Source organism: Rana temporaria, chromosome 6 (genome assembly GCF_905171775.1).
Source record: "Rana temporaria chromosome 6, aRanTem1.1, whole genome shotgun sequence".
Classification (NCBI taxonomy): domain Eukaryota; kingdom Metazoa; phylum Chordata; class Amphibia; order Anura; family Ranidae; genus Rana; species Rana temporaria.
In genome coordinates this window covers 153,376,664-153,403,604 of record NC_053494.1, presented here as the reverse complement: position 1 = coordinate 153,403,604, position 26,941 = coordinate 153,376,664, and the positions used below count along the sequence as shown (strand labels likewise).

Genomic DNA, 26,941 nt, shown 5'->3' with positions numbered 1-26,941 from the left:
TGCCATTCCCTGTCTCTCCTCTTCTTGCTTTCCACCAGCATCTGAGCCGTTTTGCATGGTGGAAAGCAGAATGTGCTCACCCCCTCCCTATGACTACAGCCCTGCATGAAGATGCTCTCTTATCCCTCACAGGCATGGAGGCTAAGCCTAATGGGAACTGTAGTTCCCATTAGGCCGTGATGTAGCAAGAATGAATGTGCACCGCAAACCAGGAAGTCAGTGAGAATAATGATTCAGGAGTGCTGGAGGTGAATAAAACGGCTCGATTTCAACAGGTATCAAACTAGTTATAATGCAAAACATTACTTTTTACTTTATCAGCTACTGTCAGACTTTAAAGGAGTTCTCTGACCTAAAACTTTTAACCCCCGCTGTGCCCGGGCTGTAAAACTATACAAAATAAACTTTCACTTACCTGCCTACGATCCCCCGTTGTTCCGATATCGCCGTTCCGGTCTCTTCCGCTTCCTGTGTGTCGGTGACTCATAGTGCGCTCAGCCTATCAGCGGCCGCGACGGGACATTGCTGCGGCCGCTGATAGGCTGAGCGCACTATGAGTCACCGACACACAGGAAGCGGAAGAGACCGGGACGGCGATATCGGAACAACGGGGGATCGTAGGCAGGTAAGTGAAAGTTTATTTTGTATAGTTTTACAGCCCGGGCACAGCGGGGGTTAAAAGTTTTAGGTCAGAGAACTCCTTTAATTTAAGAGGAAAATATTTTTGTCTTTACAACCCCTTTAACCTATGAGACTGACTGATGGTTCGTCGTGCGTACACACCATCAGTAAAAAAAACGATTGTGTCGGAACACGGTGACGTAAAACACGACGTGCTGAAAAAAAGAGATTTTTAATACAGCTTACCTGTAAAATCTTTTTCTTGGAGTACATCACGGGACACAGAGCGACATTCATTACTATATGGGTTATATGGAGTACCTTCAGGTGATGGACACTGGCAATCTCAAACAGGAAATGCCCCTCCCTATATAACCCCCTCCCATAGGAGGAGTACCTCAGTTTTGTAGCAAGCAGTATGCCTCCCAAAATGGTCCCCATAAGAGGGGTGCGAGCTCTGTGTCCCGTGATGTACTCCAAGAAAAAGATTTTACAGGTAAGCTGTATTAAAAATCTCTTTTTCTTTATCGTTACATCACGGGACACAGAGCGACATTCATTACTATATGGGATGTCCCAAAGCAATGCTTACAATGAGGGGAGGGAGAACATCTCCAAGACAAAAGGATTTAATTTAGAGAATACTCAAATCATAATAAATCCAACTTGGTTGAGAAAAATAATCTTAAATTTAAAATTTAACTCAAAAAAGAGGAGCCCCCGGAATCCGAGGGTCTCAAACTGCAGCCTGCAGCACTGCCTGCCCAAAGGCTGTATCAGAATTCCTTCTTACGTCCAACTGGTAGAATTTTGTAAACGTGTGGACAGAAGACCAGGTTGCCGCCTTGCAAACTTGAGCCATAGAGATCTGGTGGTGTGCTGCCCAGGAGGCGCCCATGGCCCTAGTAGAATGAGCCTTTAATGATACTGGAGGAGGCAACCCTTTCAAGCCGTAGGCCTGAGTGATTAATTGCTTAATCCACCTAGAAATGGTGGACTTTGCAGCTGCCTGCCCCTTCTTGGGCCCATTTGGTAATATGAACAGCACATCTGTTTTCCGGATCTTCTTTGTAGCTTTAAGATAGGCCTTCATGGCCCTGACGATATCCAAGGTATGCAGCAACCCTTCCCTTCTGGAAGTAGGTTTAGGGAAGAAGGATGGTAATACCAAATCCTGGTTCAAATGAAAACTGGATATAACCTTCGGTAGGAAGGAAGGATGAGGGCGGAGAACGACCCTGTCCTTATGAAAAATAAGATATGGTTCCTTACAGGATAAGGCCGCCAGTTCCGATACTCTTCTTGCGGAAACTATGGCGACCAAAAATACTAACTTCCTTGTCAGTAAAACCAAAGGAATTTCAGCCAACGGCTCAAACGGTTGTTTCTGTAAACTTGACAGAACAAGGTTTAAATCCCACGGGCAAAGCGGGGATTTAACTGGAGGTTTAATACGTAAGACCCCTTGAAGGAAGGTCTTAACCAGCGAGTGGGTGGCCAGCGGCCGCTGAAACCACACTGACAGAGCAGAAATCTGTCCTTTGATTGTGCTTAATGCCAATCCTTTATCCACTCCTAGCTGGAGAAAACTTAAAACTCTATCAATGGTGAATTTGCGAGGAAGCCATAGCTTGGACTCACACCAACCTACATAGGCCTTCCAGACCCTGTAATAAATCACCCTAGAGACCGGTTTCCTGGCTCTGATTAGGGTAGAGATTACTTTCTGAGACAGACCTCTACCCCTGAGAATCAGGGATTCAGCTTCCAGGCCGTCAAATTTAGATGCCGTAAGGCAGGGTGGAGGATCGGACCTTGCGATAGCAGGTCTGGCCGTAGAGGAAGAGTCCAAGGGTCTCCCACTACCATCCTTAAGATTAGTGAGTACCATGCCCTTCTGGGCCATGCTGGAGCTACCAGGATGACTGGTATGTGCTCCACCCTGATCCTGCGCAGCAGGCGGGGTAGTAACTGAAGCGGGGGAAACGCATAAAGAAGTTTGAACTGATGCCAAGGGCAAACCAGCGCATCGGTTCCGCAGGCCATCGGATCCCTTGAGCGGGACATGAACCTGTCTAGCTTCTTGTTGAGTCTCGATGCCATGACATCCACGTCCGGCACTCCCCATCTTTGGCAGAGTGCTTGAAAGATTTGTGGATGCAGAGACCATTCCCCCGGCCATAGAGTCTGGCGGCTTAAGAAGTCCGCCTGAAAGTTGTCTACTCCGGGAATGAATATTGCCGATATGCAGGGCACATGAGCCTCTGCCCATAGGAGAATCAAGCTCACCTCTCTCTGAGCGGCTTGACTCCTGGTTCCCCCTTGGTGATTTATGTATGCCACAGCCGTGGCATTGTCTGATTGAATTCTCACCGGGAACCCCTGCAATTTTGACGTCCAAGCCCTGAGGGCTAGTCGAGCAGCTCTGAGCTCCAAGATGTTGATGGGCAACTGCTCCTCTAGCTTTGCCCAAGTACCTTGGCGAGTGCAACCATCCAAAATTGCTCCCCAGCCTGTCAGGCTGGCGTCTGTGGTCACTATCTTCCAAGCCACTGGGCTGAAAGATCTCCCCTGCAGTAGGTTCTGAGGGTCTAACCACCAACACAGACTTTGTCGGACTCTTGATGAGAGCGGCAACGGGATATCCAAGGCCTGTGGCCTTCTGCTCCATGCTGACAGGATGGCTGCCTGCAGGATGCGAGTGTGACTCTGGGCGTATGGTACCGCCTCGAATGTGGCCACCATCTTGCCTAGTAACCTCATACATAGGCGAATAGTCGGTTCCTTTTTGCTTAGAACCAGTAGGATTAATTCCTTGATGGCTTTGACCTTCCTCAGAGGTAGAAACACTCTTTGTTGTTCTGTGTCTAATCTCATGCCGAGATATTCCAACTGCCTTGTGGGCAGGAAAGCTGACTTTTCTCGATTTAGGACCCAGCCGAACTTCTCGAGGTATTGGACCGTGAGGGCCACTGCTCGCTCCAAGCCGGGAGACGAGTGATCTATGACTAGGAGGTCGTCCAGGTATGCTAGGATCGTGACCCCTTGGATCCTCAGTTTGGCTAGGATTGGAGCTAGGACCTTCGTGAACACCCGGGGGGCCGTAGCCAACCCGAAGGGAAGCGCCACGAATTGGAAGTGACGCAAAGCCACCATGAAGCGTAGATATTTTTGATGTGGCTGATAAATTGGAACATGAAGGTAGGCATCCTTTATGTCTATGGACGCCATGAAGTCGTCCTTTTGGAGTGTGGCAGCTGCTGACCGCACGGATTCCATCCGAAATGAGCGGATCTTTAGGTATGCATTTACCATCTTTAGGTCCAAAATTGGCCTGACATCTCCATTGGACTTCGGGATGATGAATAGGTTGGAGTAGAAACCTAGTCCCTGTTCCAGGACTGGTACCTCTACTATTACTTCCTGGGAAAGTAGATGATTTAATGCCGACATTAATGCGGCTCTTTTCTCCGGATCGTTTGGAATCCTCGACTCCTGGAAATGAGGAGGAGGAAACTTTAGGAAATCTAATTTGTAGCCCGTGGCCACGGAAGACCGTACCCACTCGTCGGGAATGCTGGCTTCCCAAACCTCTGAAAAGAGTCGCAGCCTTCCCCCCACCTTCGTGGGTGGGGGCGCCCCTTCATAAGGGCTTGGGGGCTGGTTTTGCTGGTTTGCGAAACCACTGCTTTCTGCCTCTAGCAGCCTGTCCTTGAGACTTGCTGTTGAAGCCGAAGTTTGCTTTCGCAGGAGGCCGTCGATACTGTTTGGCATTAGAGGGCCCCTGCCCAGGGGAGTACTGTCGTTTAAACGCAGGCCCCTGAAACTTCTTCTTAGTTGGCAAGAGAGTACTTTTGCCGTATGAAATGGTCTGAATGTATTTATCTAGGTCTTCTCCGAAGAGTCGTCCTCCATAGAAGGGAAACCCTACCAGGAGCTTCTTGCATGGGGGCTCGGCCTCCCAGCTCTTTAACCATAAGAGTCTTCTCATATGGATAAGGGATAACGATAAACGTGACGCTTGCTGGATAGAATCCTTAATTGCGTCTACTGTAAAACATATGGCCCTAGGGACATCCGAAAATTCTTCTGCCTGCTGGGCAGGAATAAGTTTAAGCATCTGCTTAACTTGATCCGATAATGCTTGAGCAACCCCAATCGCAGCCACCGCTGGCTGTACTACTGCCCCTGCCGTAGTGAAGGAGTTCTTAAGTAGTGCTTCCAAGCGTTTATCAACTGGATCCTTGAATACCTGTATGTTTTCTACAGGGCATGTTAACGACTTGTTAACACATGAGATGGCTGCGTCCACTGCAGGAGTAGCCCATTTCTTGGAAAATTTATCTTCCATAGGATATAGGGCAGAGAATCTTTTAGGTGGTAAGAAGATTTTATCTGGCTTGTTCCAATCTTGGAACAAAACTCCCTCTAATAGAGGGTGGATCGGAAACACTGCATTGCTTTGAGGCGCCCTCAGTGAGCCCAAAGCTGAAACCGTCGATACCTGGAGATCTGGTACTGGCAAGTTGAATGCATTATGGACCAAGTCCGTTAAGGCTTGAATCCACCAGCCCTCCCCTTGGGAGACTGCTCCAGACTCCTCTGTATCCGGATCTTCGATCCCTGAACCTACTTGGTCCTTGTCCAAGAGATCGTCCAATTCCCCTGAGGAAAGGACATCCTCTTCTGAGGGTCCACGCTCGGGCGACGGAGATCTAATCCGTTTACTGCCCCGCATAGCTGTGGCTATCATTTTTCCCATTCTTTTCTCCATCTCTCTTAAAGAGGTGAGTAATACCTCGTCCGTGACCATCTTAGGGTTGGACTGACCCGCGCCAGCTCCAGCCCCAGATCCCGATGGCCCCAAGGCTCCCTGAGGGGAAAGCAGCGGCATAGCTTTGTCCGAGACCTCAGACTCTCTGGGGGAATCCCCACCTCTTGTACCCTCTGACCCGGATGCCATGGTACAATACCGAGGTACACCTGCTACCTATTGGTACTTGGAACTATAAAAGTTAATTGCCCAAACACCTGTTTGGGGGATAAAAAATGCTTCCTCTCCCCTAGATGACCTTTTTTTTTTTTTTTTTTTTCAAATCCAGGAAAGAAAAATCATTCTGTCCCCCTGAGTAGTATTGCAAGAAAAACTATGAGATGGAAAGAAACAGCCTATTTCTAGGCTTGAAAACAGTCTTCTGAAGACTGCAATATTCTTTTTGGCCACTGTGTGTCCTCGGCGCCCCGTGCTGCCGCTCTGGTCTTTCCTCCCCAGTTCCAATGTATCGAATGCTGTTTGGAACGAAAAGGAAGGGCCGCCCCTTCCTTAAACCACTGACCCGCCCCTCCCCCCTCAGCTAAACAGCGCGAATTGCGCCTATAACACGTGAACGCGCGCGCCCGCCGATAGGGGGGGGGTTGGGGGGAAGGGAGCCTCTCTGCTCCAGCTGGAACCACGAGGAGGTCAGCGTTTTGCCTGAGGAGGAAGACTGATGGAGCATCGCCTGGAGGCTTGCAGGTAAGCATAGCTCTCTGACACACACATACATTTTATATTACACAGGCCCTACTCAAATGCTTTTCCAACACTACAAGGGAGGTCACTTCTTATGGGGAAAAAATACACATAGAGCCATCCTATCATTAAGATATGTGACTAGTTTGCCAGATGCAGCGCATAACTTTAGGCATGTCCCCTGTGACCCCCCAGAAAAAACCTGCTAAGAACCAAGTTCCGCAAGTTTTCCCCTCACTTACCTGCTCCATGCCGCAGGACTTTGCCAAGCAAGAGGCCCAATCTTCCCCCATCTCCGTGGGGATGTCTAGACCTTCAGGCCCTGGGTTCCTATGAAGGATCCACTGTCCTGGGCCCATATAGCACTCTGGCAACAGAAACATTAGGCACCCAAAGGTTTCTAAGTTCTGGGCCCAGGGTCCAGCTCTCTAAAAAGAAAAGCATTATGGGCTATACCCCAAGGGTTTGGGGTCCGGTTACTGACCACTTTAGCGCTGAGGCCTTTGGACAGAACCGGTTAGCTCACCTAATCCCAAGGATGCGGAGGCAAGCTAAACCATGACCAACACCTAAGACACTGGCGTAAAAACTGAGGTACTCCTCCTATGGGAGGGGGTTATATAGGGAGGGGCATTTCCTGTTTGAGATTGCCAGTGTCAACACCTGAAGGTACTCCATATAACCCATATAGTAATGAATGTCGCTCTGTGTCCCGTGATGTAACGATAAAGAAAAAACGACGTTCAATGCTTCCAAGCATGCGTTGACTTACTTCTGAGCATGCGCAGGTTTTTAACCAATGGTTTTCCATACTAACGATCGGTTTTGACCTATCGGTTACCAGTCCATCGGTTCAATTTTAAAGCAAGTTTTCATTTTTTTGACTGAAGGTTAAATAACCTATGGGGCCTACACAGGATCGGTTTGGACTGATGAAAACTGTCCTTCAGACCGTTCTCCTCTGGCGATCCTATCGTGTGTACGAGGCCTAAGGCTATAGGCATCACTGAGTAAACAGACTGAGGATGATAGGGAGATAGCCAGATCAAAGTTTGGATATTAGCTGCTGCGTTCCAAGCTACACACAAGGATGACATCAGTCAAAAATGCCTGGTATAATATGTCAGGACAGAGGGTGTGCATGGCGCATTTCCAGGGACTTTGCCCTTTATTTTAAATGCAGCTACAATATTTGTAGCTGCCGACTTTACTTTTTTTCTGTACCTAAAAGCATTTTTTAGTAGGGGGGAGGGGTTTAAAACCCTGCATATTTTTTTTCAATCTGCCTCTTATTGGGCAACTTTCCTTTAACTTTCTACCCAATCCAGTTTATTTCAGAAGTATGGATTTTTGGTACAAGGGCAGAAGGGACATGCATTGCCATTGTCTATTCTGCCAAGAACCTCTTCTGGGTACACTGTATGGCACACACACAGTGTACTACTGTATACACTCCTGTCAAATTCTAATGCTAGGAATTGGCTAGATGCCGAGGATGCTCTTCTGTGCATGTGTGCAGGAATTACAACATGATTGCCCACCAACTGGCCAAAGATGGTTGCTGCAAGACCCAGAAGAATTGGCAGTGGGGGGTGGGGAGAGATGCAGCTATAACAACTGCCTGGCTCCCAGCATTAAACATTTACTTCTGCTTGAAAAACAACTGTAAGTACAAGTTATGCTTTAATTAAAGTGGTTGTAAACCTCAGGCATGAAATCTGAACAAAGCATATCCCTACAAAGGGTGTACTTGTTTCAATCCAGAGATCCTGTGTAAATTATACACTTTGAACATATGCAAGGGAAAGAGGACTGTAGATAAAATGTAGAGCTGTAGATAAACTTCTACAGCTTATGTAGAAGAATTGGTTTAATTTATGCATCACCCGAGGCCAGTCACTTCACTAGGTCTATGTAAGGGATACAACCACTTTAATCCCCACATTTGAGTGCAGCACACCTGGTTACTTTTCACAGTGGCCCCACTTTTTCCTATGAGAGCGCCATTAAACTGGCAGCCTCCAGTAAAGTATAGCTCTGCCATTGGGGATCAAGAACAAGAGCTAAGAAGAGGACTCAGCAGGGACATTTTGAGAGGAATGGCTGCATGATGCCAGGCAGGGTACATTGAAGATCTCTAGAATGCAAAAGAAGGAAAGCGTGTATCCAGGTGGGTTTGAACAAGTGTGATAAGAGATTAAAGGGAAAAACTCTACTAAAGGCCAAGGGTTTCAAAAATAAAATAACAAACATGTTATATATCGTGATTTATTAGGGCCCTTTCACACGGAGCGGATCAGTAATGATCCGCTATGTGTGTCCGCAAAGCTCAGTGGGGATCCTCCGTAAAATCCCCGCTGAGCTGGCAGCAGACATCCCCTATGGGGGATCGGACGAACACGGACCGTATGTCCGTGTTCATCCGATCCGATAGAATGAAGAAAAATAGGATTTCTTCCGTCTGCAAATGCGGATCTTTGCGGAGGCGGACAAATTACGGGTGTCAGCGGATGTTCATCCGCTGTCACCCGTAATCACATAAGGACCCATGTATGTCCCGTTTTCATCCGCAAACGGACGGATAAAAATGCGGACATACGGTCCGTACGTGTGAAAGGTCGCTTACTAGTCCTTCGATGTGGTATCCACATTTATTTTCAGACCATTTTTCCTTTATTTTCTCCCAGGGAGCCTGCCAGTAACACTTCCTTCCTAGGGTGACAATTCCCACTCCCTGTACTGCATTCTATAGAGCAGGGGTCTCCAAACCGCGGCCCGAGGGCCAGATGTGGCCCTTTGCTAGCCTTTATCTGGCCCTCGGGCACTATCCCTCTCACTGATATGAAGTACTATTCCTTCCACTGACACCAACAAGAAAGCACTATTTTTTCCACTGATACCAATGATGGGATCCCATTTTTCTTACTAATAGGGGCACTACTCCTCCTCCTACTGACCACCAACCCTGAGGCCATATTTATTCTCACCGATGCCAAGCCCAGGACATTTTCTGTCCCCGCTGGCCACAGTCTGGCCCTTCTAAAGTCTGAACGACAATAAACTGGCCCTTTGTTTGAAAAGTTTGGAGACACCTGCTATAGAGGAACAGCAATCTCCCACTACAGAACACCTCCACATCTCTTCATCACCATTACATAGGGAGATGTTCTGTATTATACAGAGGTGAATGGGACAGGGCTGAGAATACTGCTTGAAATAATACTGTTAATGGTATATCTAATAAAACAAAAAAAAGTGTTGTAAAAATGTTAAGGGTTTACATACACAAAGGGTGCAATCACACGGAAGACAGACGGGCTCTTCAGATTGCCTAGCAGCACAGACCTGTTAATAATGACTTCATTTTTTCCCCCCTCATGTACTCCTGACATCTTTGTTATTAGACCGTTTTGGGTGTGTCTTATGAATAGCTGAGGCATAAACTATAAAAACCTCCTTGGGGGCTTCAAGATGAACACAAATCTAGCAATATTACACTGAGCCGGACAAAACACTGGACAACGGCCATCAATGAGAGGTATGGCTGAAAAATCTTCAGAACATCGTCGCACACTGTGCTTTGAAATACAGATGTATTAGTGGCATTTAAAATGTTTTACTACAATAAAAAAAACTTGGGACATTTTAGACTCCTATGTAGAGAAATAAGGAAACCCTTTGATAATGCATTCCTACATCCCTACTGCTGATTGGCACACTGTGCATGCCAGAATAGGAAAAGAAGGGTGCTGGAATTAGTCAAACTTCAGGCTTGAGAAAGGGGGCTGAGCCCTGCAAACAGTATGCCACCCTGTACCCATCCCATTGGCTAGCAGTTAACAGGTGCTCTGGTCCCGCCCACATCACCGATTGGCTTTGACAGTTTGCGTTCTCTTCCTGTGCACCCCGTTACGCTGCCAGCCAGTTCCGACACTGGAGTGGCTGCCGTTAGCCTTTCCATCTGCTCATCCTGGTGATACTGTTCCATCTGCCTGTGCCCTTTCTGCTGTCTACGGTGTTCCCTGCATGCCAATCTCCATGTACCCCAGATGTACTGTAAGTGTGCTTATGTTCAATAAATGGTGTTGCATTCAGTTCAACCAATTCCAGCACCCTTCTCTTTTTCTATTTTGGTCCAGGGACCCATCCCTGGTCTTGTAAGGAGTTGCAGGGATTTGATTGGCCTTTTTGCCTCCCATTCCACTCCTCCATTGCCATGTGATTTACCTTAGACATTGATCACATAGGAGCACTGAGCAAGTGGTATACCTTTGTGTGTACTTTTTTTCTTTGTATTGGACACTGTAGATCATGGGTGCTCCACCGGTGGCCCTCCAGCTAATGCGAGACTACAAGTCCCATGAGGTATTGCAAGGCTGATCGTTACGAGCAAAACTCCCAAAGGCAGAGGCATGATGAGAATTGTAGTTACACAAAAGCTGGAGGGCCACGGCTTGAGCACCCATGTTGTAGACACTATTTGTTTCTTGGCTCCTCCATTCAAAAATGATGGCGCTTCTATAACCATTGTTATATGCCATTTGAACAAAAATATGTATACCCCTGCCCTTGTGTTGCTATGGCCATTTGTATAGTGACTTTATTGCAATAATATAGAGTTGGGTTAAGTAAGAGCATAAAGTTTACAGAGGCTCTTCCCCTCCCATTGATATGTAAATAACCGAGACAGGAAGTTCTTTGTAGGAAGTTGGTGTATGCAGGAAATGGGTGGGAGGGGATTGGCGAGCTTTTGAAAGAAACGTGTTCGGAGGAGGTATGTGTTTGGAAGGACAAAAAGAGGAAGAAATGGATGCAAGGCGCTCAAGAACTTTGTGAGTTGGACTCTGAGCAAGAAACCCTGAAGGACATTACATCTTAAACACCAAGTTGAGTACCGTATTTTCCGGCGTATAAGACGACTTTTTGGATGCAAAAAAATGCATCCGAAGTCGGGGGTCGTCTTATACGCCGGTGACAGTCTCCGTGCTGCGAGCGTCCATGATTTAAAAGCCGCTCCTTCTCAGCGTGTCCTGTGATAGGCGGAACACAAATCTTCCCAGCAGCGCCTCTGTTCTGTGTTCCTCCCATCACAGATGCCTTCTCATCCTCGGACGAGAGGACATCCGTGATAGGCGGAACACAGAACAGAGGCGCTGCTGGGAAAATGTGTGTTCCGCCTATCACAGGACACGCTGAGAAGAAGGCGCAACTTTCAAATCATTGACGCTCGCAGCACGGAGACTGTCACCAGCCTGGAAACAAATCAGCAAAACGTGAGTGATGGCACTGTTGGCACAGTGGGGGGCAAGTGATGGCACAGTGGGGGCATGTAATGTAATGGCACAGTGAGGCATGTAACGTAATGGCACAGTGAGATTTGAAAAAAGCCTGTTTCTGTCAGCGGTTCCGGCTACCCCTCAGCTTCCGGAAAGACTAGTAGGAAGGGGGTAGTCTTATATGGCGAGTATATCCCAAAACCAACATTTTTCCTTGAAAATTAGGGGGTCGTCTTATACGCCCAGTCTTATACGCCGGCAAATACGGTAACCGTTTAGTTTACTTAATGCATACATATTACATGTTTAATGTGTAGGTATATTTTTGTAAGCTATGAGTTGTGTTGTATTGTGCATCCTACAGTTGTATGTGCAGATTTTCTGTTTAGTAAAGCATTATTAAACTACAGAAGTCTAAAGTTTCCTTGGTTTTACCACAAGAACTTAAAAGATGGACCCAAAGCATTACAACAGTCCTCCACATCTTTATGAGATGTTCAAGTGGGGATAAGATTTCAGTACAGACAACTAAAGTTCCTCCACAAAAACACGTTTAACAAAGTCTTAAAACATCTGGCCTTTTGAACAGGGGTATAGGGGGAAAAACCTATCCGTGTTCAAACTGATGCCACAAGTTTGGCAAGCATACATTTGTCTAAAACGTATTGCACTGTATGCCATAACATTAACAGCACTCGTAAGGACAACCTAGGCCACAGTTAATGTAGGAAAGAGAAAAACAAAATAGAATGCTCACCTTAAATTCCATAACATCTACAAATGTGAAGTAGTAAAGTGCCAAATTTTTCAGGATCTCAGACTTCTCTTTTTGGAGTTGTGCAAGCTGTTGCTGTGAAGAGTTTAGACACAATGTTAGACAATTCAACATAAACCATCCACAAATAAGAAAAAACACTCCTGACATCTCAGTGACTAGGTAGTGATCTTGAAGTTTACGTGTGCCCTCAACTCTTGTGTACTTACCTGCCTACTAGCAAATAAAACACAAATATGCCACACTTAAACTATAAGGCAATGTGTTAAAAGCAGAAATGAGAGATAAAGCAGTCCACAAAATGGACCTGGAAGATGTTACAAGAGAGAAAGCAAGACAACAGTCTTAGGTGTAGAAGCAAAACACTTAAAATTCTGAACTTACCAAACAGAATATCCGGGCAAAGCCACGTCACGCATGCAAAATAAATGTAGATACAAAACATAAAATACAGTAAAAACGATCTAGATAAAGTCACAATACCCCAAAAAAAAAAGCCACAAAAGAAAATAAGCAAGAACACTTGTTAGACACACAAGAGTAATGAGCAAGGCGAAGAAAGATATTAGAAAGATATTAGAACGTTAAGATATAGTCAAGTAGTATGGACACAATGATGCACATTTAAGCAAAGCAAGGCAATCATTTTATGAAAGCTGAACTTAATTTTATGTCATGTTTTCACCAGAAGCAACAGATTCCGTTAAGTCAGATTAGATTAAATTCCAGCATACAGGCAACACGTAATGCGGAGGACGTGACGTGAGTGAGGTGGGAGGTGCCGGACGGCTCCATGGCGGCAGGAGATACACGCCGCTCCAAGTCTCCGTCAGCACCGCTCGTGGCCCCGCAGTCTACAGCGTGAGAGGCCGGGACCTGCGAGGAGCGAGCGGGTGCCCCATCCCTGCCCGAGTGCAGACATACTCAGGGGATCTTTACCTGAGAGGCGCCGGTGAACGGGCTCCAGCTGGACACGCTGCGCCGGAGGACTGAAGCCACCGTATGCTTAGCACTGGGGGTCAGCAGCCTGAGAGGAAATATGCAGTGCTGGGTCTGCAGAAGCTCATCAGAGAGACGCCACCGGGCAGCGGCCCAGGAGGAAAACCAAAGGGACTGGTGAGGCGCTCTGTAGAGCCGAGTCTGAGCGGGTCCCCCCCCCCGTGATCCCCCCCCTCCCGTTTTGCTATGACACTGCTCTTATGAAGTTCTGATATCTTTACACAATAAGGCACTCTTCTGTGTAAAGATGGTAAAGAACTATCTTTTTTTACTGGCTATGAAGTCTCTGTTTGCGGCATATGAAGGGAATATGAATATAAAACGTTATTGAAAACATATCTTAATTCATAATTCGCACCGGGACAAGGTGAAGTTATTGAAGGAAAATTTGAGGGGAATGATAGCCGGTTTATTTGAGCCCCCCACCTGTTGAAATATCTCTACACTGCTTGATTAGCCTGGGATTTATCTATGAATTTGGCTCCTGTTGTTGCTGCCTTTACTGCCATTATTGCCTCTACTGAACTGCTCTGTCTGGCCCCGGCCGGTTTGTGGTGTTAATGAAGCGGTCAAAAATATATTAATTTCTCAGGACTGTCATCGGTACAAAACGCATATGTGAATGCGTGAAGCCGGTAAAATCCCAGTTTTGATGATTGAGGAATAGGGGAAAGATCACTTAGACCCTTCCTGACATAAAGTGTTTACCTTGTTCGCTGGAACAATTAGGACGTTTAGGGCTGATGAAACACAAGAGATAATTCAGCAAAAATACTGAAAGTTCTCACCTTATAAGAAGGAAAGCTGGTAGCCCAAGTAACTCTGCTTACAGCAGCAAACGTCTTCTCTTGTGTCGATCAGCCCCTTACCTCTTTTCTTTAGTTTGGGGCTCTCGTCTGCCCGTGGCCCTCTCTTTAATAAAATATTCTTTCAGGGCATAAGAAGTAGTTAAGGGAGGATAGAAGTATCCATCGGTGAAGAAAAATTTGGAACCGATAAGGGCGCTAATTACATAAAAACAAAATAAAAAAAAAACATTTTCAAACTGGGGAAGAGAATTCGACCCCTCAATAAAATGAATAGATCAACGAGGGGTGGCACTACAAAACCAACTAAGAATAATTCGGGGAACAGCTCCATACAGCAATACATGACGCAGGAAGGGAGCCTTAAAAGCCCAGGACTTGTAAAAAAAACTGACAAGAAGAAAACTGAAAAAAAAAAAGGGGTAGGAACAGGCAGTGAGGAGAGCTCTAGAGGTGAAACGACACTAGAAGGTGAGCAAGAGCAAGAGCAAAATAATGCAGAGGAATTAACCCAAGATACACAGCCCCCCACAAAGGCAGAGATGAACGCAATGCTGTTGAGGATGGAAAATGTCATGGAAAATATCATAAGGACAGAAATTAACAAGGTAAGAATAGACCTTGGAGGGCTTCGTGAAAGAGTGGAAGAGACGGAAAAGAGAATAGAGGAGCAGGATCAGGAAATAAACTCCCTGAAAAAGCAAGTAAAGGCTCTGACTGAAAATCAGAGATTGGCGGCATATAGGATTGAGGACCAGGAGAATCGCAATAGGCGACAGAACCTTAGAATCAGAGGGTTGACAGAACAAAAGGATGAAGACCTTAGAAGCATCATGAACACAATTTTTAACCCTCTGCTAGAGAGATCGGTAGAATCTAAGCCCCTTAAGATTGAGAGAGTGCACCGAGTGGGGAACCCCCAACAGATGGAAAGATACGGCCCAAGGGATGTGGTCGTGAGGTTCAGGAATTACATCGATAAAGCAGAAATATGGAGTAGGCTTAGGGGAAAACCCCCCCTGAGATTTAGAGACACTGACTTACAAATATTTTCCGATCTGGCAAAAGAAACACTGGCAAGGAGGAGATGCTTGAAACCCCTCTTGGAGCTGATGCGGTCACAAAATATTAAGTACCAATGGGGATTCCCGGCGTGCCTCATAGGTATAAAGGGGGGCAAAACAGCACGACTTAGGTACCCGGAGGAACTGAACGTATTCTGCCTTAAAATGGAATTAACAATTCCTGAACTCCCTGATTGGGTGGAATAGATGGGCTCTGCTAGCATGGAACTTTGAGAGGCGGGACGGTGAGGGGGGGGAGGGGGTGGGGAGGGAGTGGGGAGCCAAGGGAGAGCCCCGAACACCACCACGAAAGAGGAGCCAAGGATGAAGGCGAGGAGTCTTCTACCAGCGGCTCCCAGGCCAAGAGTGGGCCAGGGAGGGGGAGGGAGGGAGGGGGGGTTGGGGAGGGGGGGAAGGGGGGGAGGGAAATGGGAGGTGGGGGAAGGGGGGGTAACGGGAGGGGGACCGTCTGCACGACTCCACAGGAATTCTTCCCAAACGCAAAAAAAAAAAAAAAAAAAAGAGAGATAAATGGCAGATATTAAGTTCTTATCATATAATGTAAAAGGATTAAACTCCCATATTAAGAGATATAAAATTCTTGCCGAACTTACGCAGTATAAAGTAGACATAGTCTACCTACAAGAGACCCATATTACCTTAGAGTCTAATATCAAGCTATATTCATCTGATTATCCCGTCTGGTATTATGGAGACACAGTCTCATCGAGATCTCGGGGGGTCGCCATAGGATTTGCAAGAGGAGTTAGATACACAGTGGTGGACAGATTGAACGATCCGGAAGGGAGGTTCTTGTTCTTGAAAATAAAACTAGGAGAGGAGGACTACACTCTGGCAAATGTATATGCACCCAATGTGAACTCGGCTAAATATATTAGTAAAATACTCAGAAAATTAAAAGATTTTGAAAAGGGACATGTGGTGTTAATGGGGGACTTTAACTTTTGCATGTGCCCGAGCCTCGACAGTACGTCCCATGCTCAGGGGAATAACGGTGAGCACCTTAAGCTACTGAAAAAACAAATGATACAAAACCAAATGGTGGATGTCTGGCGAATCCTCAACCCCAAGACAAGAGACTATACGTTTTTTTCCCCTGTGCATGGGACGTACTCGAGGATCGACTACATCCTCGTAGATCATAGACTTTTGGAGAGGGTGGTCGAAGCAAGTTGTGAGATCATAACGCTATCAGACCACGCCCCTATAACCATGAAAATAAGTACATCCATACAAAAATGCATACCTCCTGAATGGAGATTGGATGAAGGTCTGTTGAGGGACGAGGATGTGGTCGAGAGAGTACAGAAAGAACTGGAATGGTATTTCCAGGAGAATGACAAGGAGGGAATCACAGGAGCAACCCTGTGGGACGCCCACAAAGCGTATATAAGAGGGATTTTTATTGCTGAGGGGGCAAAGAAAAATAAAACAAGAATGAGTAAACTAAAAACATTAAAAGAGGAGATATATAGGCTGGAACAGGAACATAAATTACAGGGCCATAAGAGGGAAACACTCCGTAAGTTAACTATAACAAGGGATGAATACAAAGCCCTTGCCGGGCAAGAAACCAAGAATTTCATAGACAGGGTAGAGAGAGAAAGATACGTCTGGGGAAATAAACCTAGTAAAAATTTGGCCAGAATGGTAAGAAAAAAGAAAACCAGGAATTTTATCGAAAAAATTAGGAATGGGAATGGGGACTTAGTGTATGCGACAAACAAAATAGCAGAATCCTTTAGAAGCTATTATGAAAAACTATACGACGTCCAACAGAAGATCAGGGACCCAGCCGAAAAAAAGGATAAGATCAGGGAAGTATTACAGCAAACCAATCTACCGAAGATAGAAGAGCATGAGATAGAAAGAATGGAGGAAAGTATAACCGAGCAGGAAATAAGGGAGGTCTTAAGGAATGCTCCCAATGGGAAAAGTCCTGGACCAGACGGCTTCACGTCTGCCTACATACAAAGGTTTAGTACCATCTTAGTCCCTAGACTATGTCAATATTTCAATGGGTTGGGGCTAGACTATGAGATGAGTAGAGAGGCATTAACAGCTACGATCACTGTCATTAAAAAAGAGGGAAAGGACAATACGAATTGTTCAGGGTTCCGACCTATCTCACTCCTGAATGCAGATACCAAACTGTATGCAAAAATTCTGGCCGAACGAATGAAGGGGGTAATGACAGCCATTGTCCACCCGGACCAGGTTGGTTTCATACCTGGTAGGGAGGGAAAGGACAATGGAGTTAGGGCACTTCTTCTCATGGAGCAGATCAAAGAAAGAGGGACCCCCGGTCTACTCCTGTCAGTAGACGCTGAGAAAGCGTTTGACAGGGTAGACTGGGGGTTCATGATACAAACACTAGAATTTATAGGAATAGGCCCAAGGATGATCAAATGGATCAAAACGCTCTATTTCCACCCATGTGCTAGGATCAAGATCAACGGATCTTTATCCGCACCCTTTGAGATGCGAAATGGAACCAGACAGGGCTGTCCCCTGTCCCCCCTTCTTTTTGTCTTATCATTGGAACCCCTGCTTGCAATGGTTCGACAAAATCCAGAAATATATGGAATAGAAGTTGGAGAAGATGAGCACAAATTATCCGCCTTCGCAGACGATATTCTATTCTATATAAGTAGCCCAAGAGTCACCCTCCCGAAGTTAATAGCTACCTTAAAACAATATGGTGAGGTATCAAACTTCAAAATGAATACAGAAAAGACGGAGATCCTGAATATTAACATTCTTAAAGAAGAAGAACAATATCTGCGGAAGAAATATAATTTCAAATGGCAAAAAGAAATAAAATACCTGGGAATAAAACTGGCAAATACCATCAAGAAAATATATAGAATAAATTTTATCCCCCTACTCAACGAAATAAAAAGTGAAATTAAAAACATATATAATAGACCAATTTCGTGGTTCGGGAGGATAAATGTGGTAAAAATGGTTCTCATCCCAAAAATTCTATACAAGTTTCAAATGGTCCCAATTTACCTACCACCATCATTCATCAAAATAATTAACTCCCTCATAATGAACTATATTTGGAATAATAAAAAACACAGGGTGTCTGCTCAAACCCTAAAACGGGCCAAGAAAAAGGGAGGATTAGCTGTACCCGACATCAGATTGTATTATAACGCTTCGGTTCTCTCACGGGTTATAGAATGGGCTAAAGAGTCCCAGGACAAAAGATGGATAAACATTGAATGCACATTAGCGAGGGCACAGTTAGGGAGATTAATTTGGAATCCACCACAATATAGATCTTTACACACTTCAACACACACAATTACACATAAGGCATGGAGGATCTGGGATAGACTTCACAAACAATTAAAAACAGAATTCAATTCACCCTTTATAGATTTAAAAGAAAACGAATATTTCACCCCAGGGACAAAAGAAGTAGGGGGAAATTGGATCACAAATAGAACACAGCTAAAAGATATAACACTAGATGGTAAAATTAGGACACTTCACGATATTAAATATAGGATTGGAATTAGGGCGCTCGACGAGTGGAGATATTTGCAGTTAGTGTCATTCGTCAAACGCCTACCACACCCTTTGAGGTCACAAGAGGAGTACACTATATTGGAACAATTGTGTAGCATCGAAAGCTCAAAAGGAAATATATCTAAAATCTATAATTACTTGCAGAAAACGGAAGAGTTGGACACGCTAAAATACATCCAAAATTGGGAAACAGACTTAGGGGTCCCAAGGGGGAAAACGACCATAGGAAGAATCCTGAAAATGACTCACACCTCGGCAGTAGATGTAAGAACTGCCGAGATGAACTTTAAATGTTTGACGAGGTGGTACGCTACCCCAGATAAAATGGCCAAATTCAGAGGGGGTGAGTCAGAGAAATGCTGGAGAGGCTGTGAGTTAAGAGGAACGATGGCACACCTTTGGTGGGACTGCCTGAAAATTAAAGCCTATTGGAAAAAAATCTTGGCCCTGATAAAGGTAATAACAAAAAAAGAAGTGGAAGATAACCCATGGGTAGTTCTTTTTCATGGAGGGGAGGTTCCAGAGAAGGAGTATAAGGGTTCCCTGACCCCTCATTTGTTGAACGCAGCGAAAAGATTGATCCCCCTTAAATGGAGAGACGCGAAAAGCCCGCAAATGTGGGAGTGGATCGACTCCGTAGAGGACACCTATAGGAGAGAGAAATTAAAATACGGAAGTTTTAAACACGAGGTAGAGGAAAAGGACATATGGGTTCCCTGGTTGGAATTTAAAAAGACCTGGAGGTTCGCAGAAAACCTGAGAGAGGAATAGGAACACATTGTCAATTAATGGGAATGAGTTCTTATAGTGGAGTCGTGGGATGGTCAAGGGTGGGGTGTGGGAAGGGGGGGAGGGTAGGAGGGGGGAATTAGTCGGGGAGGGGGGAGAAGGGGTGCTGGGTATCTCTTTGTCACGCGGATAAAACCTGTTAAAATTCCGTACTTAATACAAAAGAGAGTCTCCCAAACGGAGAAAAATAAATAAATAAATAAATAAATATAAATAAATAAATAAATATATAATAAAAATAATAACAAGTATAAAAACTTGTATAAGAAATACACCACAAATGATGCTAAACCAGATGTAGAGACGGAATTATGAATAAAATCATGAGCAAGTCTCTCACTGCGGTGAAGTCTGAAGTGGCAAAAAAAAAAAAAAAAAAAAGAAAAAAAAAAAAAAAAAAAAAAAAAAATTCCAGCATACAGAACAGCATGCAAAACATGCTTTATTATACACATTTCTGTATATTAAAAAAGGTAAGTCAACCTGAAACTACTATTTAAGCACAAGGAAAAGGCCCAACAGGTAACCTGGTTTGCTGGCTTATCTTTCCAACATAGTCAAAGGGAGAGTGTCAGGCCCCGTACACACGTCCGAGGAACTCAACGTGCCAAACACATCGAGTTCCTCGTCAAGTTCAGTGTTGAAGCTGCCGAGGATCTTGGCGGGCCAACTTTCCTCATTGAACAACGAGGAAATAGAAAACATGTTCTCTATTTGGCCCGACGAGTTCGTCGGCTTCCTCGCTGAAAAGTGTACACACGACCGAGTTTCTCGGCAGAATCCAGCTCCGATCGAGTTTCTGGCTGAATTCTGCCGAGTAACTCGGTCGTGTGTACGGGGCCTAAGAAGTTTTCCGATTTAGCTGAAAATATCTCTAAATTAGAGCTCCTGAACATGAATGAATTAAACCACTGGCATCTACCAAGTACTGAAATACAACCCTGATTCCAAAATAGTTGTAACGCTGTGTAAATCTACATAGAAACCAAAACACAATGATTTACAAATCTCAAACCCATATTTTATTCACAATAGAAAGAAAAAATGCGGAGGGAGGACGAGTGCTGTCCAGGGAGCACAGTTTTGGAACTCCCTGCCTCTAAAATTAAGGCTTGAGAATGATCTTTTTAAGTTCAGGAAGCTTCTAAAAACTGAGCTTTTCAGTCAAGCCTATGGAATTACATAGGTTTTTATAGTTCTTTGATCTGCAAACCATTTTAAATGTTATCTGTTCCGCTGCCTGTGTTTTTTTTGGTTGTTGCTGTATTGTTGTTCTCGGCGCATTGAAACCTACGGGTAACTGACTGCGTTTTGTACCATTTTGTACTTTTAAGAATTTTAATAAATAAAATAAATAAATAAAGCATATCGCATGTTTACCTGAGAAAATCTAACATTTTACAAAAACACAATTTTGGAAATCAAGGGCAGCAACATGTCTCAAAAAAGTTGGCACAGGGCCCTGCTTGATATAGGATTCAAACCGCTCAACAATCCTGAACTTTCCTTGTCGTATTTTTCGTTTCACGATGCGCCAAATATTTTCAATTGGTGAAAGGTCTGGACTGCAAGCAGGGCAGTTAAGCAGCCATGCTGATATCATAGATGCAGTTTAAGATTGTCCTGCTGACATACGCAAGGCATTCCCTGAAAAAAAAAGGACATTGTCTGGATGGGAGCATATGCTGCTTTAAAATCTAGATACATAGTTTAGCATCGATAGTGCCTTCCCAGATTTTCAAGCTGCCTAATCCATACACACTACTGCACCCCTCACACCATCAGAGATGCAGGCTTATGAACTGAGTGCCGACAAAGATCTCTCTCCTCTTAACTAGAGGATGCTGCACCTATGGTTGCAACAACAAAAAAAAAGATCTAATTTTGATTAATCTCACAAAAGAACAGTTTTCCACTTTGCAACAGACCATTTTAAAATTAGCTTTGGCCCAGAAAAGACGGCAGCGTTTCTGGATCATCTTCAGATATGGCTTCTTCTTTGCATAAGAGTGTTGCCTTGTATTTTTGGATGACACTGCGAACAGTGTTCACAGACAGTGAATTTTGGATGTATTCCTGAGCCCATGCAGTGATGTCCATCACAGAATCATATCCGTTTTTAATGCAGTGCGGTTTGACGACCCGAAGATCACAAGTATCCAATATTGCATTTTGTCCTTGTCCCTTGTGCACAGAGGTTTCTTCAAATTCTCAGAGACTTATGACATTATATCAGGGCTCAACAATATCCGGGCGCACGGTCGCAATTGCGACAAGAAATCGTGACCTGGCGCCCACCGGTAATTGAGGCCGCAAAGCCGCGGACTCAATCACCGGCCGTCGCGGGCCTGCCGCGATCACGCAGCGTGGGAGGTGGGGGCGTGCGGAGGCACAGGATCCTGTGTCTCCGTGGGCCCCCGCTGCGCGATTGCGGCGGGCCCACAACGGCCGGTAATTGAGGCCGTGGCTTTGCAGCCTTGTGAAGGCCCAAGCTTACTTATGTGACCTGCGCCATCTGGTGGTTGCCGTTGGCATTACAAGTAAAACAGTTCTCAAAGTGTTTTTTCACTGTTTTCACTGCCATCTCCTTCCCTCTAATTAGAACTCCCAAACATTATATATATTTTTTTATTCTAACACCCTAGAGAATAAAATGGCGATCGTTGCAAAACTTTCTGTCACACCGTATTTGGGCAGCAGTCTTACAAACGCACTTTTTTGGGGAAAAAATACACTTTTTTTAATTAAAAAAAAATTAAAAACAGTAAAGTTATCCCAATTCTTTTTTTTATTGTGAAAGAATATGTTACGCCGAGTAAATTGATACACAACATATCACGCTTCAAAATTGCGTCAGCTCGTGGAATGCCGTCAAACTTTTACCCTTTAAAATCTCCATAGGCGACGTTTAAAAAAATTCTACAGGGTGCATGTTTTGAGTTACAGAGGTCTAGGGCTAGAATTATTGCTCTCGCTCCAACGATCGCGGTGATACCTCACATGTGTGGTTTGAATACCGTTTACATATGCGGGCGCTACTCAGGTATGTGTTCGCTTCCGCGCGCGAGCTCGTCGGGACGGGCGCGTTTTCTGGCTCCTAACCTTTTTAGCTGGCTCCTAGATTCTAAGCAAATTTGTCAAACCCTGCATTATATACTGCAGATGATATATTTAAAGTCTTTGCAATTTTATGTTGAGGAACATTATTCTGAAATGGTTTGACAATTTGTAGACAGTTTTTCATAGACTGGTGAACCTCTACCCGTCTTTACTGCTGCGACACTGACTCTCTAAGATGCTCTCCCCCCAATCATGTTACTGACCTGTTGCCAATTAACCCAATTAGTTGCAAAATGTTCTTCCAACTCTTCCTTGTTAGTACCACTTACTTTGCCAGCTTTTTGTTGCCCTGTCCCAAACTTTGAGACATGGTGTGGCTATCAATTTCAAAATGAATGTTTTTTTTTTTTTATACACATTTTACATTTTCTCAGTACGAATTAGATAGTTTATATTCTGATTTTATGTAAGTTTCAAATAATGCCCCAACTATTTTTGTAATTGGAGTTGCATCGATTTTTTACGGACACATCTTTCATGATCTAGAAAAATAACCTTCGGCCCCGTAGTCTACATACAATGAAATATACCAAGCATGTCTTTCTTGCCCTGGAACCTCCCATCACATTCTTTGTAGCAGGAAAAGGGCAATGCATAACCAGTTTCTTTTTTTAACATGACAACAGCATTGAAAGTCAGCTTATAAGACTTCTAAAAAAATAAATTGAAAACTATAAAATCGTATTTCTTACTAAGGATTAATGCATATAACTGCACCTAGAACACGTCACATGAGTTGGAATAGCAAGCATTTATAATGTACACCATGTTATCTCTTGAGTATCCTATACACTAGGATGTATCTATGCAACTTAAAGTTGCAGCGACTTTGAAAAGGTGCCTGCACTATTTTGATACAACCGATAGAGAGTGTAAACTTAGATCAAAGTCGCACTCCAAAGTCACTCTCTAAATCACGCAACTTTGGTATTGCACTAGCCTTAAAGTGAACACACAAGGGCAAAAAAAAAATAAAAGTTGGCGTCTTTCATTTCTGAGTGGACCTGGTAAAATTCTCTGGCTGTGCTTTCATTTTCAAGTCAGCCACTGACCTAAATTAATCATGCAACCTGAAAAGTTTGTAGTCGCAATCTGCATGCTTGTTTCAGGTCAGTGACAGAACAAGTAGTGAGGCCAGGATCATGAGGACAGCCCCAAGCTCTACACTTTGACAGACAAGTCAGAATAAAAGGCTCCTAAAGGTTTATCCTCACGGATGCACTAAAAAAAAAGTGGTCTTACGATTTATTCCACAAACACCTGGTTCTTGGGGGGCAATTTTTACTAGATGTAGATCAGATGGCTTCTGGGAGGGATCTCTGCCACTTAGACATGGACATGGCTTGCATATAACCTAGCAGTCAATCAATAAAGTGACTACCATTTCTACTTCTACAGTATCGGCAAGAGGGGGCCCTAAACTTAGTCTAGCATGGGTCACTTTTAGTGACTTTGTCTGTCACTTTGGTTTTCATAAGACATTAACCAGTTCCCTACTGGCTACTGTATATATACACACGCGCGCCGTGGTTGCGCCGGGATCATGGTTGAGGCTACAACATGACCCCGGTGTCATTTTGCTACAGCTGGCGATTCCCTAGTGTAAAAGCATTCCTAATCGGCTGGGCAGCCACTGGAATACTTTTACAAGTGTTGGGAGGGGGTTCCACCCCCCCTCCCATTGCCACCATTACCAGGCTCTCCTGAGTGACCGGGAAGCCTGGGAGCAATGCGACCACCTGCATCCATGTCTGGCCTCAAAGTGAGAGAAACTGAAGCTGTTCCTCCCACTATGTGTTTTTTATTTTGTTTGTTTATCTTTTTGTGGTTGAACTGGATGGACTTGTGTCTTTTTTCAACCCGACTAATTATGTAACTAACTATGCATGTGACGCCAGAACCGTCAAACATCTATTTTCGTCACTTCCAACTCTTTGTTTACTGGCCACGTAGCTCCAATTTGTGTCTGATCAGCTATAAAAAATAAAATAAAAAAAATACTAATTAAAAAAAAGAAAAATGTAAAAGCATGCATCACTTTTGGCTGTCAAAAGACATTAACCAGCTCCCTATTGTATATATACACGTCCTGGAACGAAGGTGGTTGTGCCAGGATCATGGTTGTGGCAAACGCACACATGGGTCCTGCACGCTTAGGTAAACAGTGATGGCACCAAACGTGAGGCATCACCGCGATCGTCAGAGCGAGAGCAATAATTCTTGCACCTGTAAATCTAAAGTGATAAACTGCTAAGGCTTTAAAGCACAGGTGTCAAACACAAGGCCCGTGGGCCGAATCCGGCCCTCCAGGCCATTTCATGTGGCCCTCGCACCTCTCCTGCAGCTCCATCCCTCCTCTGGTCCCCTACTCCAGACCCATACTTTCCGCTTTCAAGCAATGCATCCAGCTTCTTCCCAGCAGCAGCATAAGGAAAAGGGAGTGCACTGTGATGTAAGGGAGAGTGGGGGACTCAACTTCTGATGGTGGGTTGGCTCTTGACATCTAATGTAAGGGGAGGGGATGCGCTGGACATCTAATCTTATAGATACAACCGGCCCTTTGAAAGGCAATCATAATGCTGAGGCGGCCCACAATTAAATTGAGTTTGACACCCCTGCTTTAAAGAGTCACCTATGGAGAATATAAAAATCTCCCTCTTTTTTTTTTTTTTTTAATCACAGCACTTGCTCACTCCTAAAATGACTCCATTCATGAAAGGGCAGGATTCAATAGTCAATGCAGAATATGCTAAACACATAAAAAATGCCTCTGATAAAGAGAACACAAAAGGTCAGCTGTGTGTCTTCACATCTGCAGGAATGCAATGAGCGAAGTCAGTCATATGCATTGCACATCCCAAATATTTGCTTAGCTTATCAGCTGTGAGCGTGAACTTCATAGAACACACCCAGCCTAATCCATAAGGTGAACAGCTGTTTCATAGACTTTTGCAGCACTGCAATAAATGTCAATAGCCGCTCACTTTTATTTACACCACACTCAACTGCAGATGCGTACTCAATGGGCAGAACACGTTAAACCAGACAAGTTCACTTCCCTTAATCCCCAGGCAGTGAATCACCTTTATGGTATTGCTGGAAATAAAAGGCGTGCTGCTGCACTATGCAGCCTACCCATCATGCAAAGTATTCACTCTAGAAAACATTGCAAAAGAGAAACTGCTTTGGCTTCATTAGAGAAAACCTACTGATAAGGAATCCTCTTATGGAGATCGATCCATTGATGGAAACTTCCATGAACACGTAGCAGGACATTGATCCGTGGTGGCCACCCCTCCTCCTCTACACAAGGCTTGTGTGATCATGTCAGGTTATCCAAGGAATGATTCCTTTACTTGATGGCATGTTCCCAAAGACTGTACTTCACATCAATTGCCTCTGGATGGTTTAAACCAGCAGTCCTCCATTCCCTTCACCTCGCATGCTTGTCACAGAGGACGCACACAATGAAAATGGAACATTTTGGGCCTCTTGCACACTGCACCTTTAAAAAGCTCAGTACAGCTTTTTTTTATTTTTATTATTGATCTTAAACATGCAGGCAAAAAAAATAAATAAAAAAAATCAGTTTTTCCCGCTCAGTACTCTGCGCTGTTGCGCGCAAACATGTGCATATGTGCACACAAGCATAAATATGAATGAAACTTTCCCTAGGAAGGTATTGTGCTTGTGAATGCGCATAGACGTAATAATACGTGCGCAAATGTGTGCAAAACAAAAGCCTGAAATTACGTCCAAAAAAGCAGAAGCTCAAACATCAATACTGTGTGCAAGAGGCCTTAAAGTGGAGCTCCAAAACATTAGAAGTCAGCAGCTACAAATACTGTAGATGCTGACATTTACGGCACTTACCTGTCCAGGGATCCCGCGGTGTCCTCACCCAAGCCGATTCTTGAATCGGCTCTCGGGTGCTGGCACCACCCTCTTGGATAATAAGGGGCAGCCAAGTTTGCCACAGCAAACTCAGCAGGAAGTGGGTACCTGTCAAAACCAGGTACCCGCTCCACCCCCCCCCCCCCCCCCCCAACACACGGTGCGAAATGCGGCACTAAAGAGGGGGGTTGGAGGCAGACAAGCGGAGCTTCTCTTTTTGAGTGGAGTTTCGCTTTAAAGGTATTGCCATCCTTTATTTATAAAGCATTCACATACTGCATGGCTCTGTATACTAAAGGAAATCTCAAAGGACGGAAGGACATTTAGTATGCCCTGTGAATCGTCTTTCCTACTTGTTTTTTTATTTTTTTGCATCTTAGCACTGCTGATCTCTTACAGAACACTTTCTGTCTAATTATATGAACTTCAATGGCTTCTTGATTGCTCAGGGTGAGCTTTCTGGTATTACTCGGTATTATTTTAACGATGGCTGACAATTTAAAAAGATGATTGCTCAAAACATA

The 26,941-nt window shown here is 44.6% G+C and overlaps 1 protein-coding gene across 4 annotated transcripts in view; it reads right to left on the bottom strand.

The window, feature by feature from the left end:
- NCKAP1 (NCK associated protein 1) overlaps positions 1 to 26,941 on the bottom strand; it is a 189,948-nt gene that overhangs the window by 109,883 nt on the left and 53,124 nt on the right. For all 4 annotated transcript variants that reach the window (XM_040357629.1, XM_040357631.1, XM_040357630.1 and 1 more), the window contains one exon: positions 12,167 to 12,259. In XM_040357629.1, coding sequence (XP_040213563.1) covers positions 12,167 to 12,259 — 93 coding nt within the window. The remainder of the gene's footprint in view (positions 1 to 12,166; positions 12,260 to 26,941) is intronic.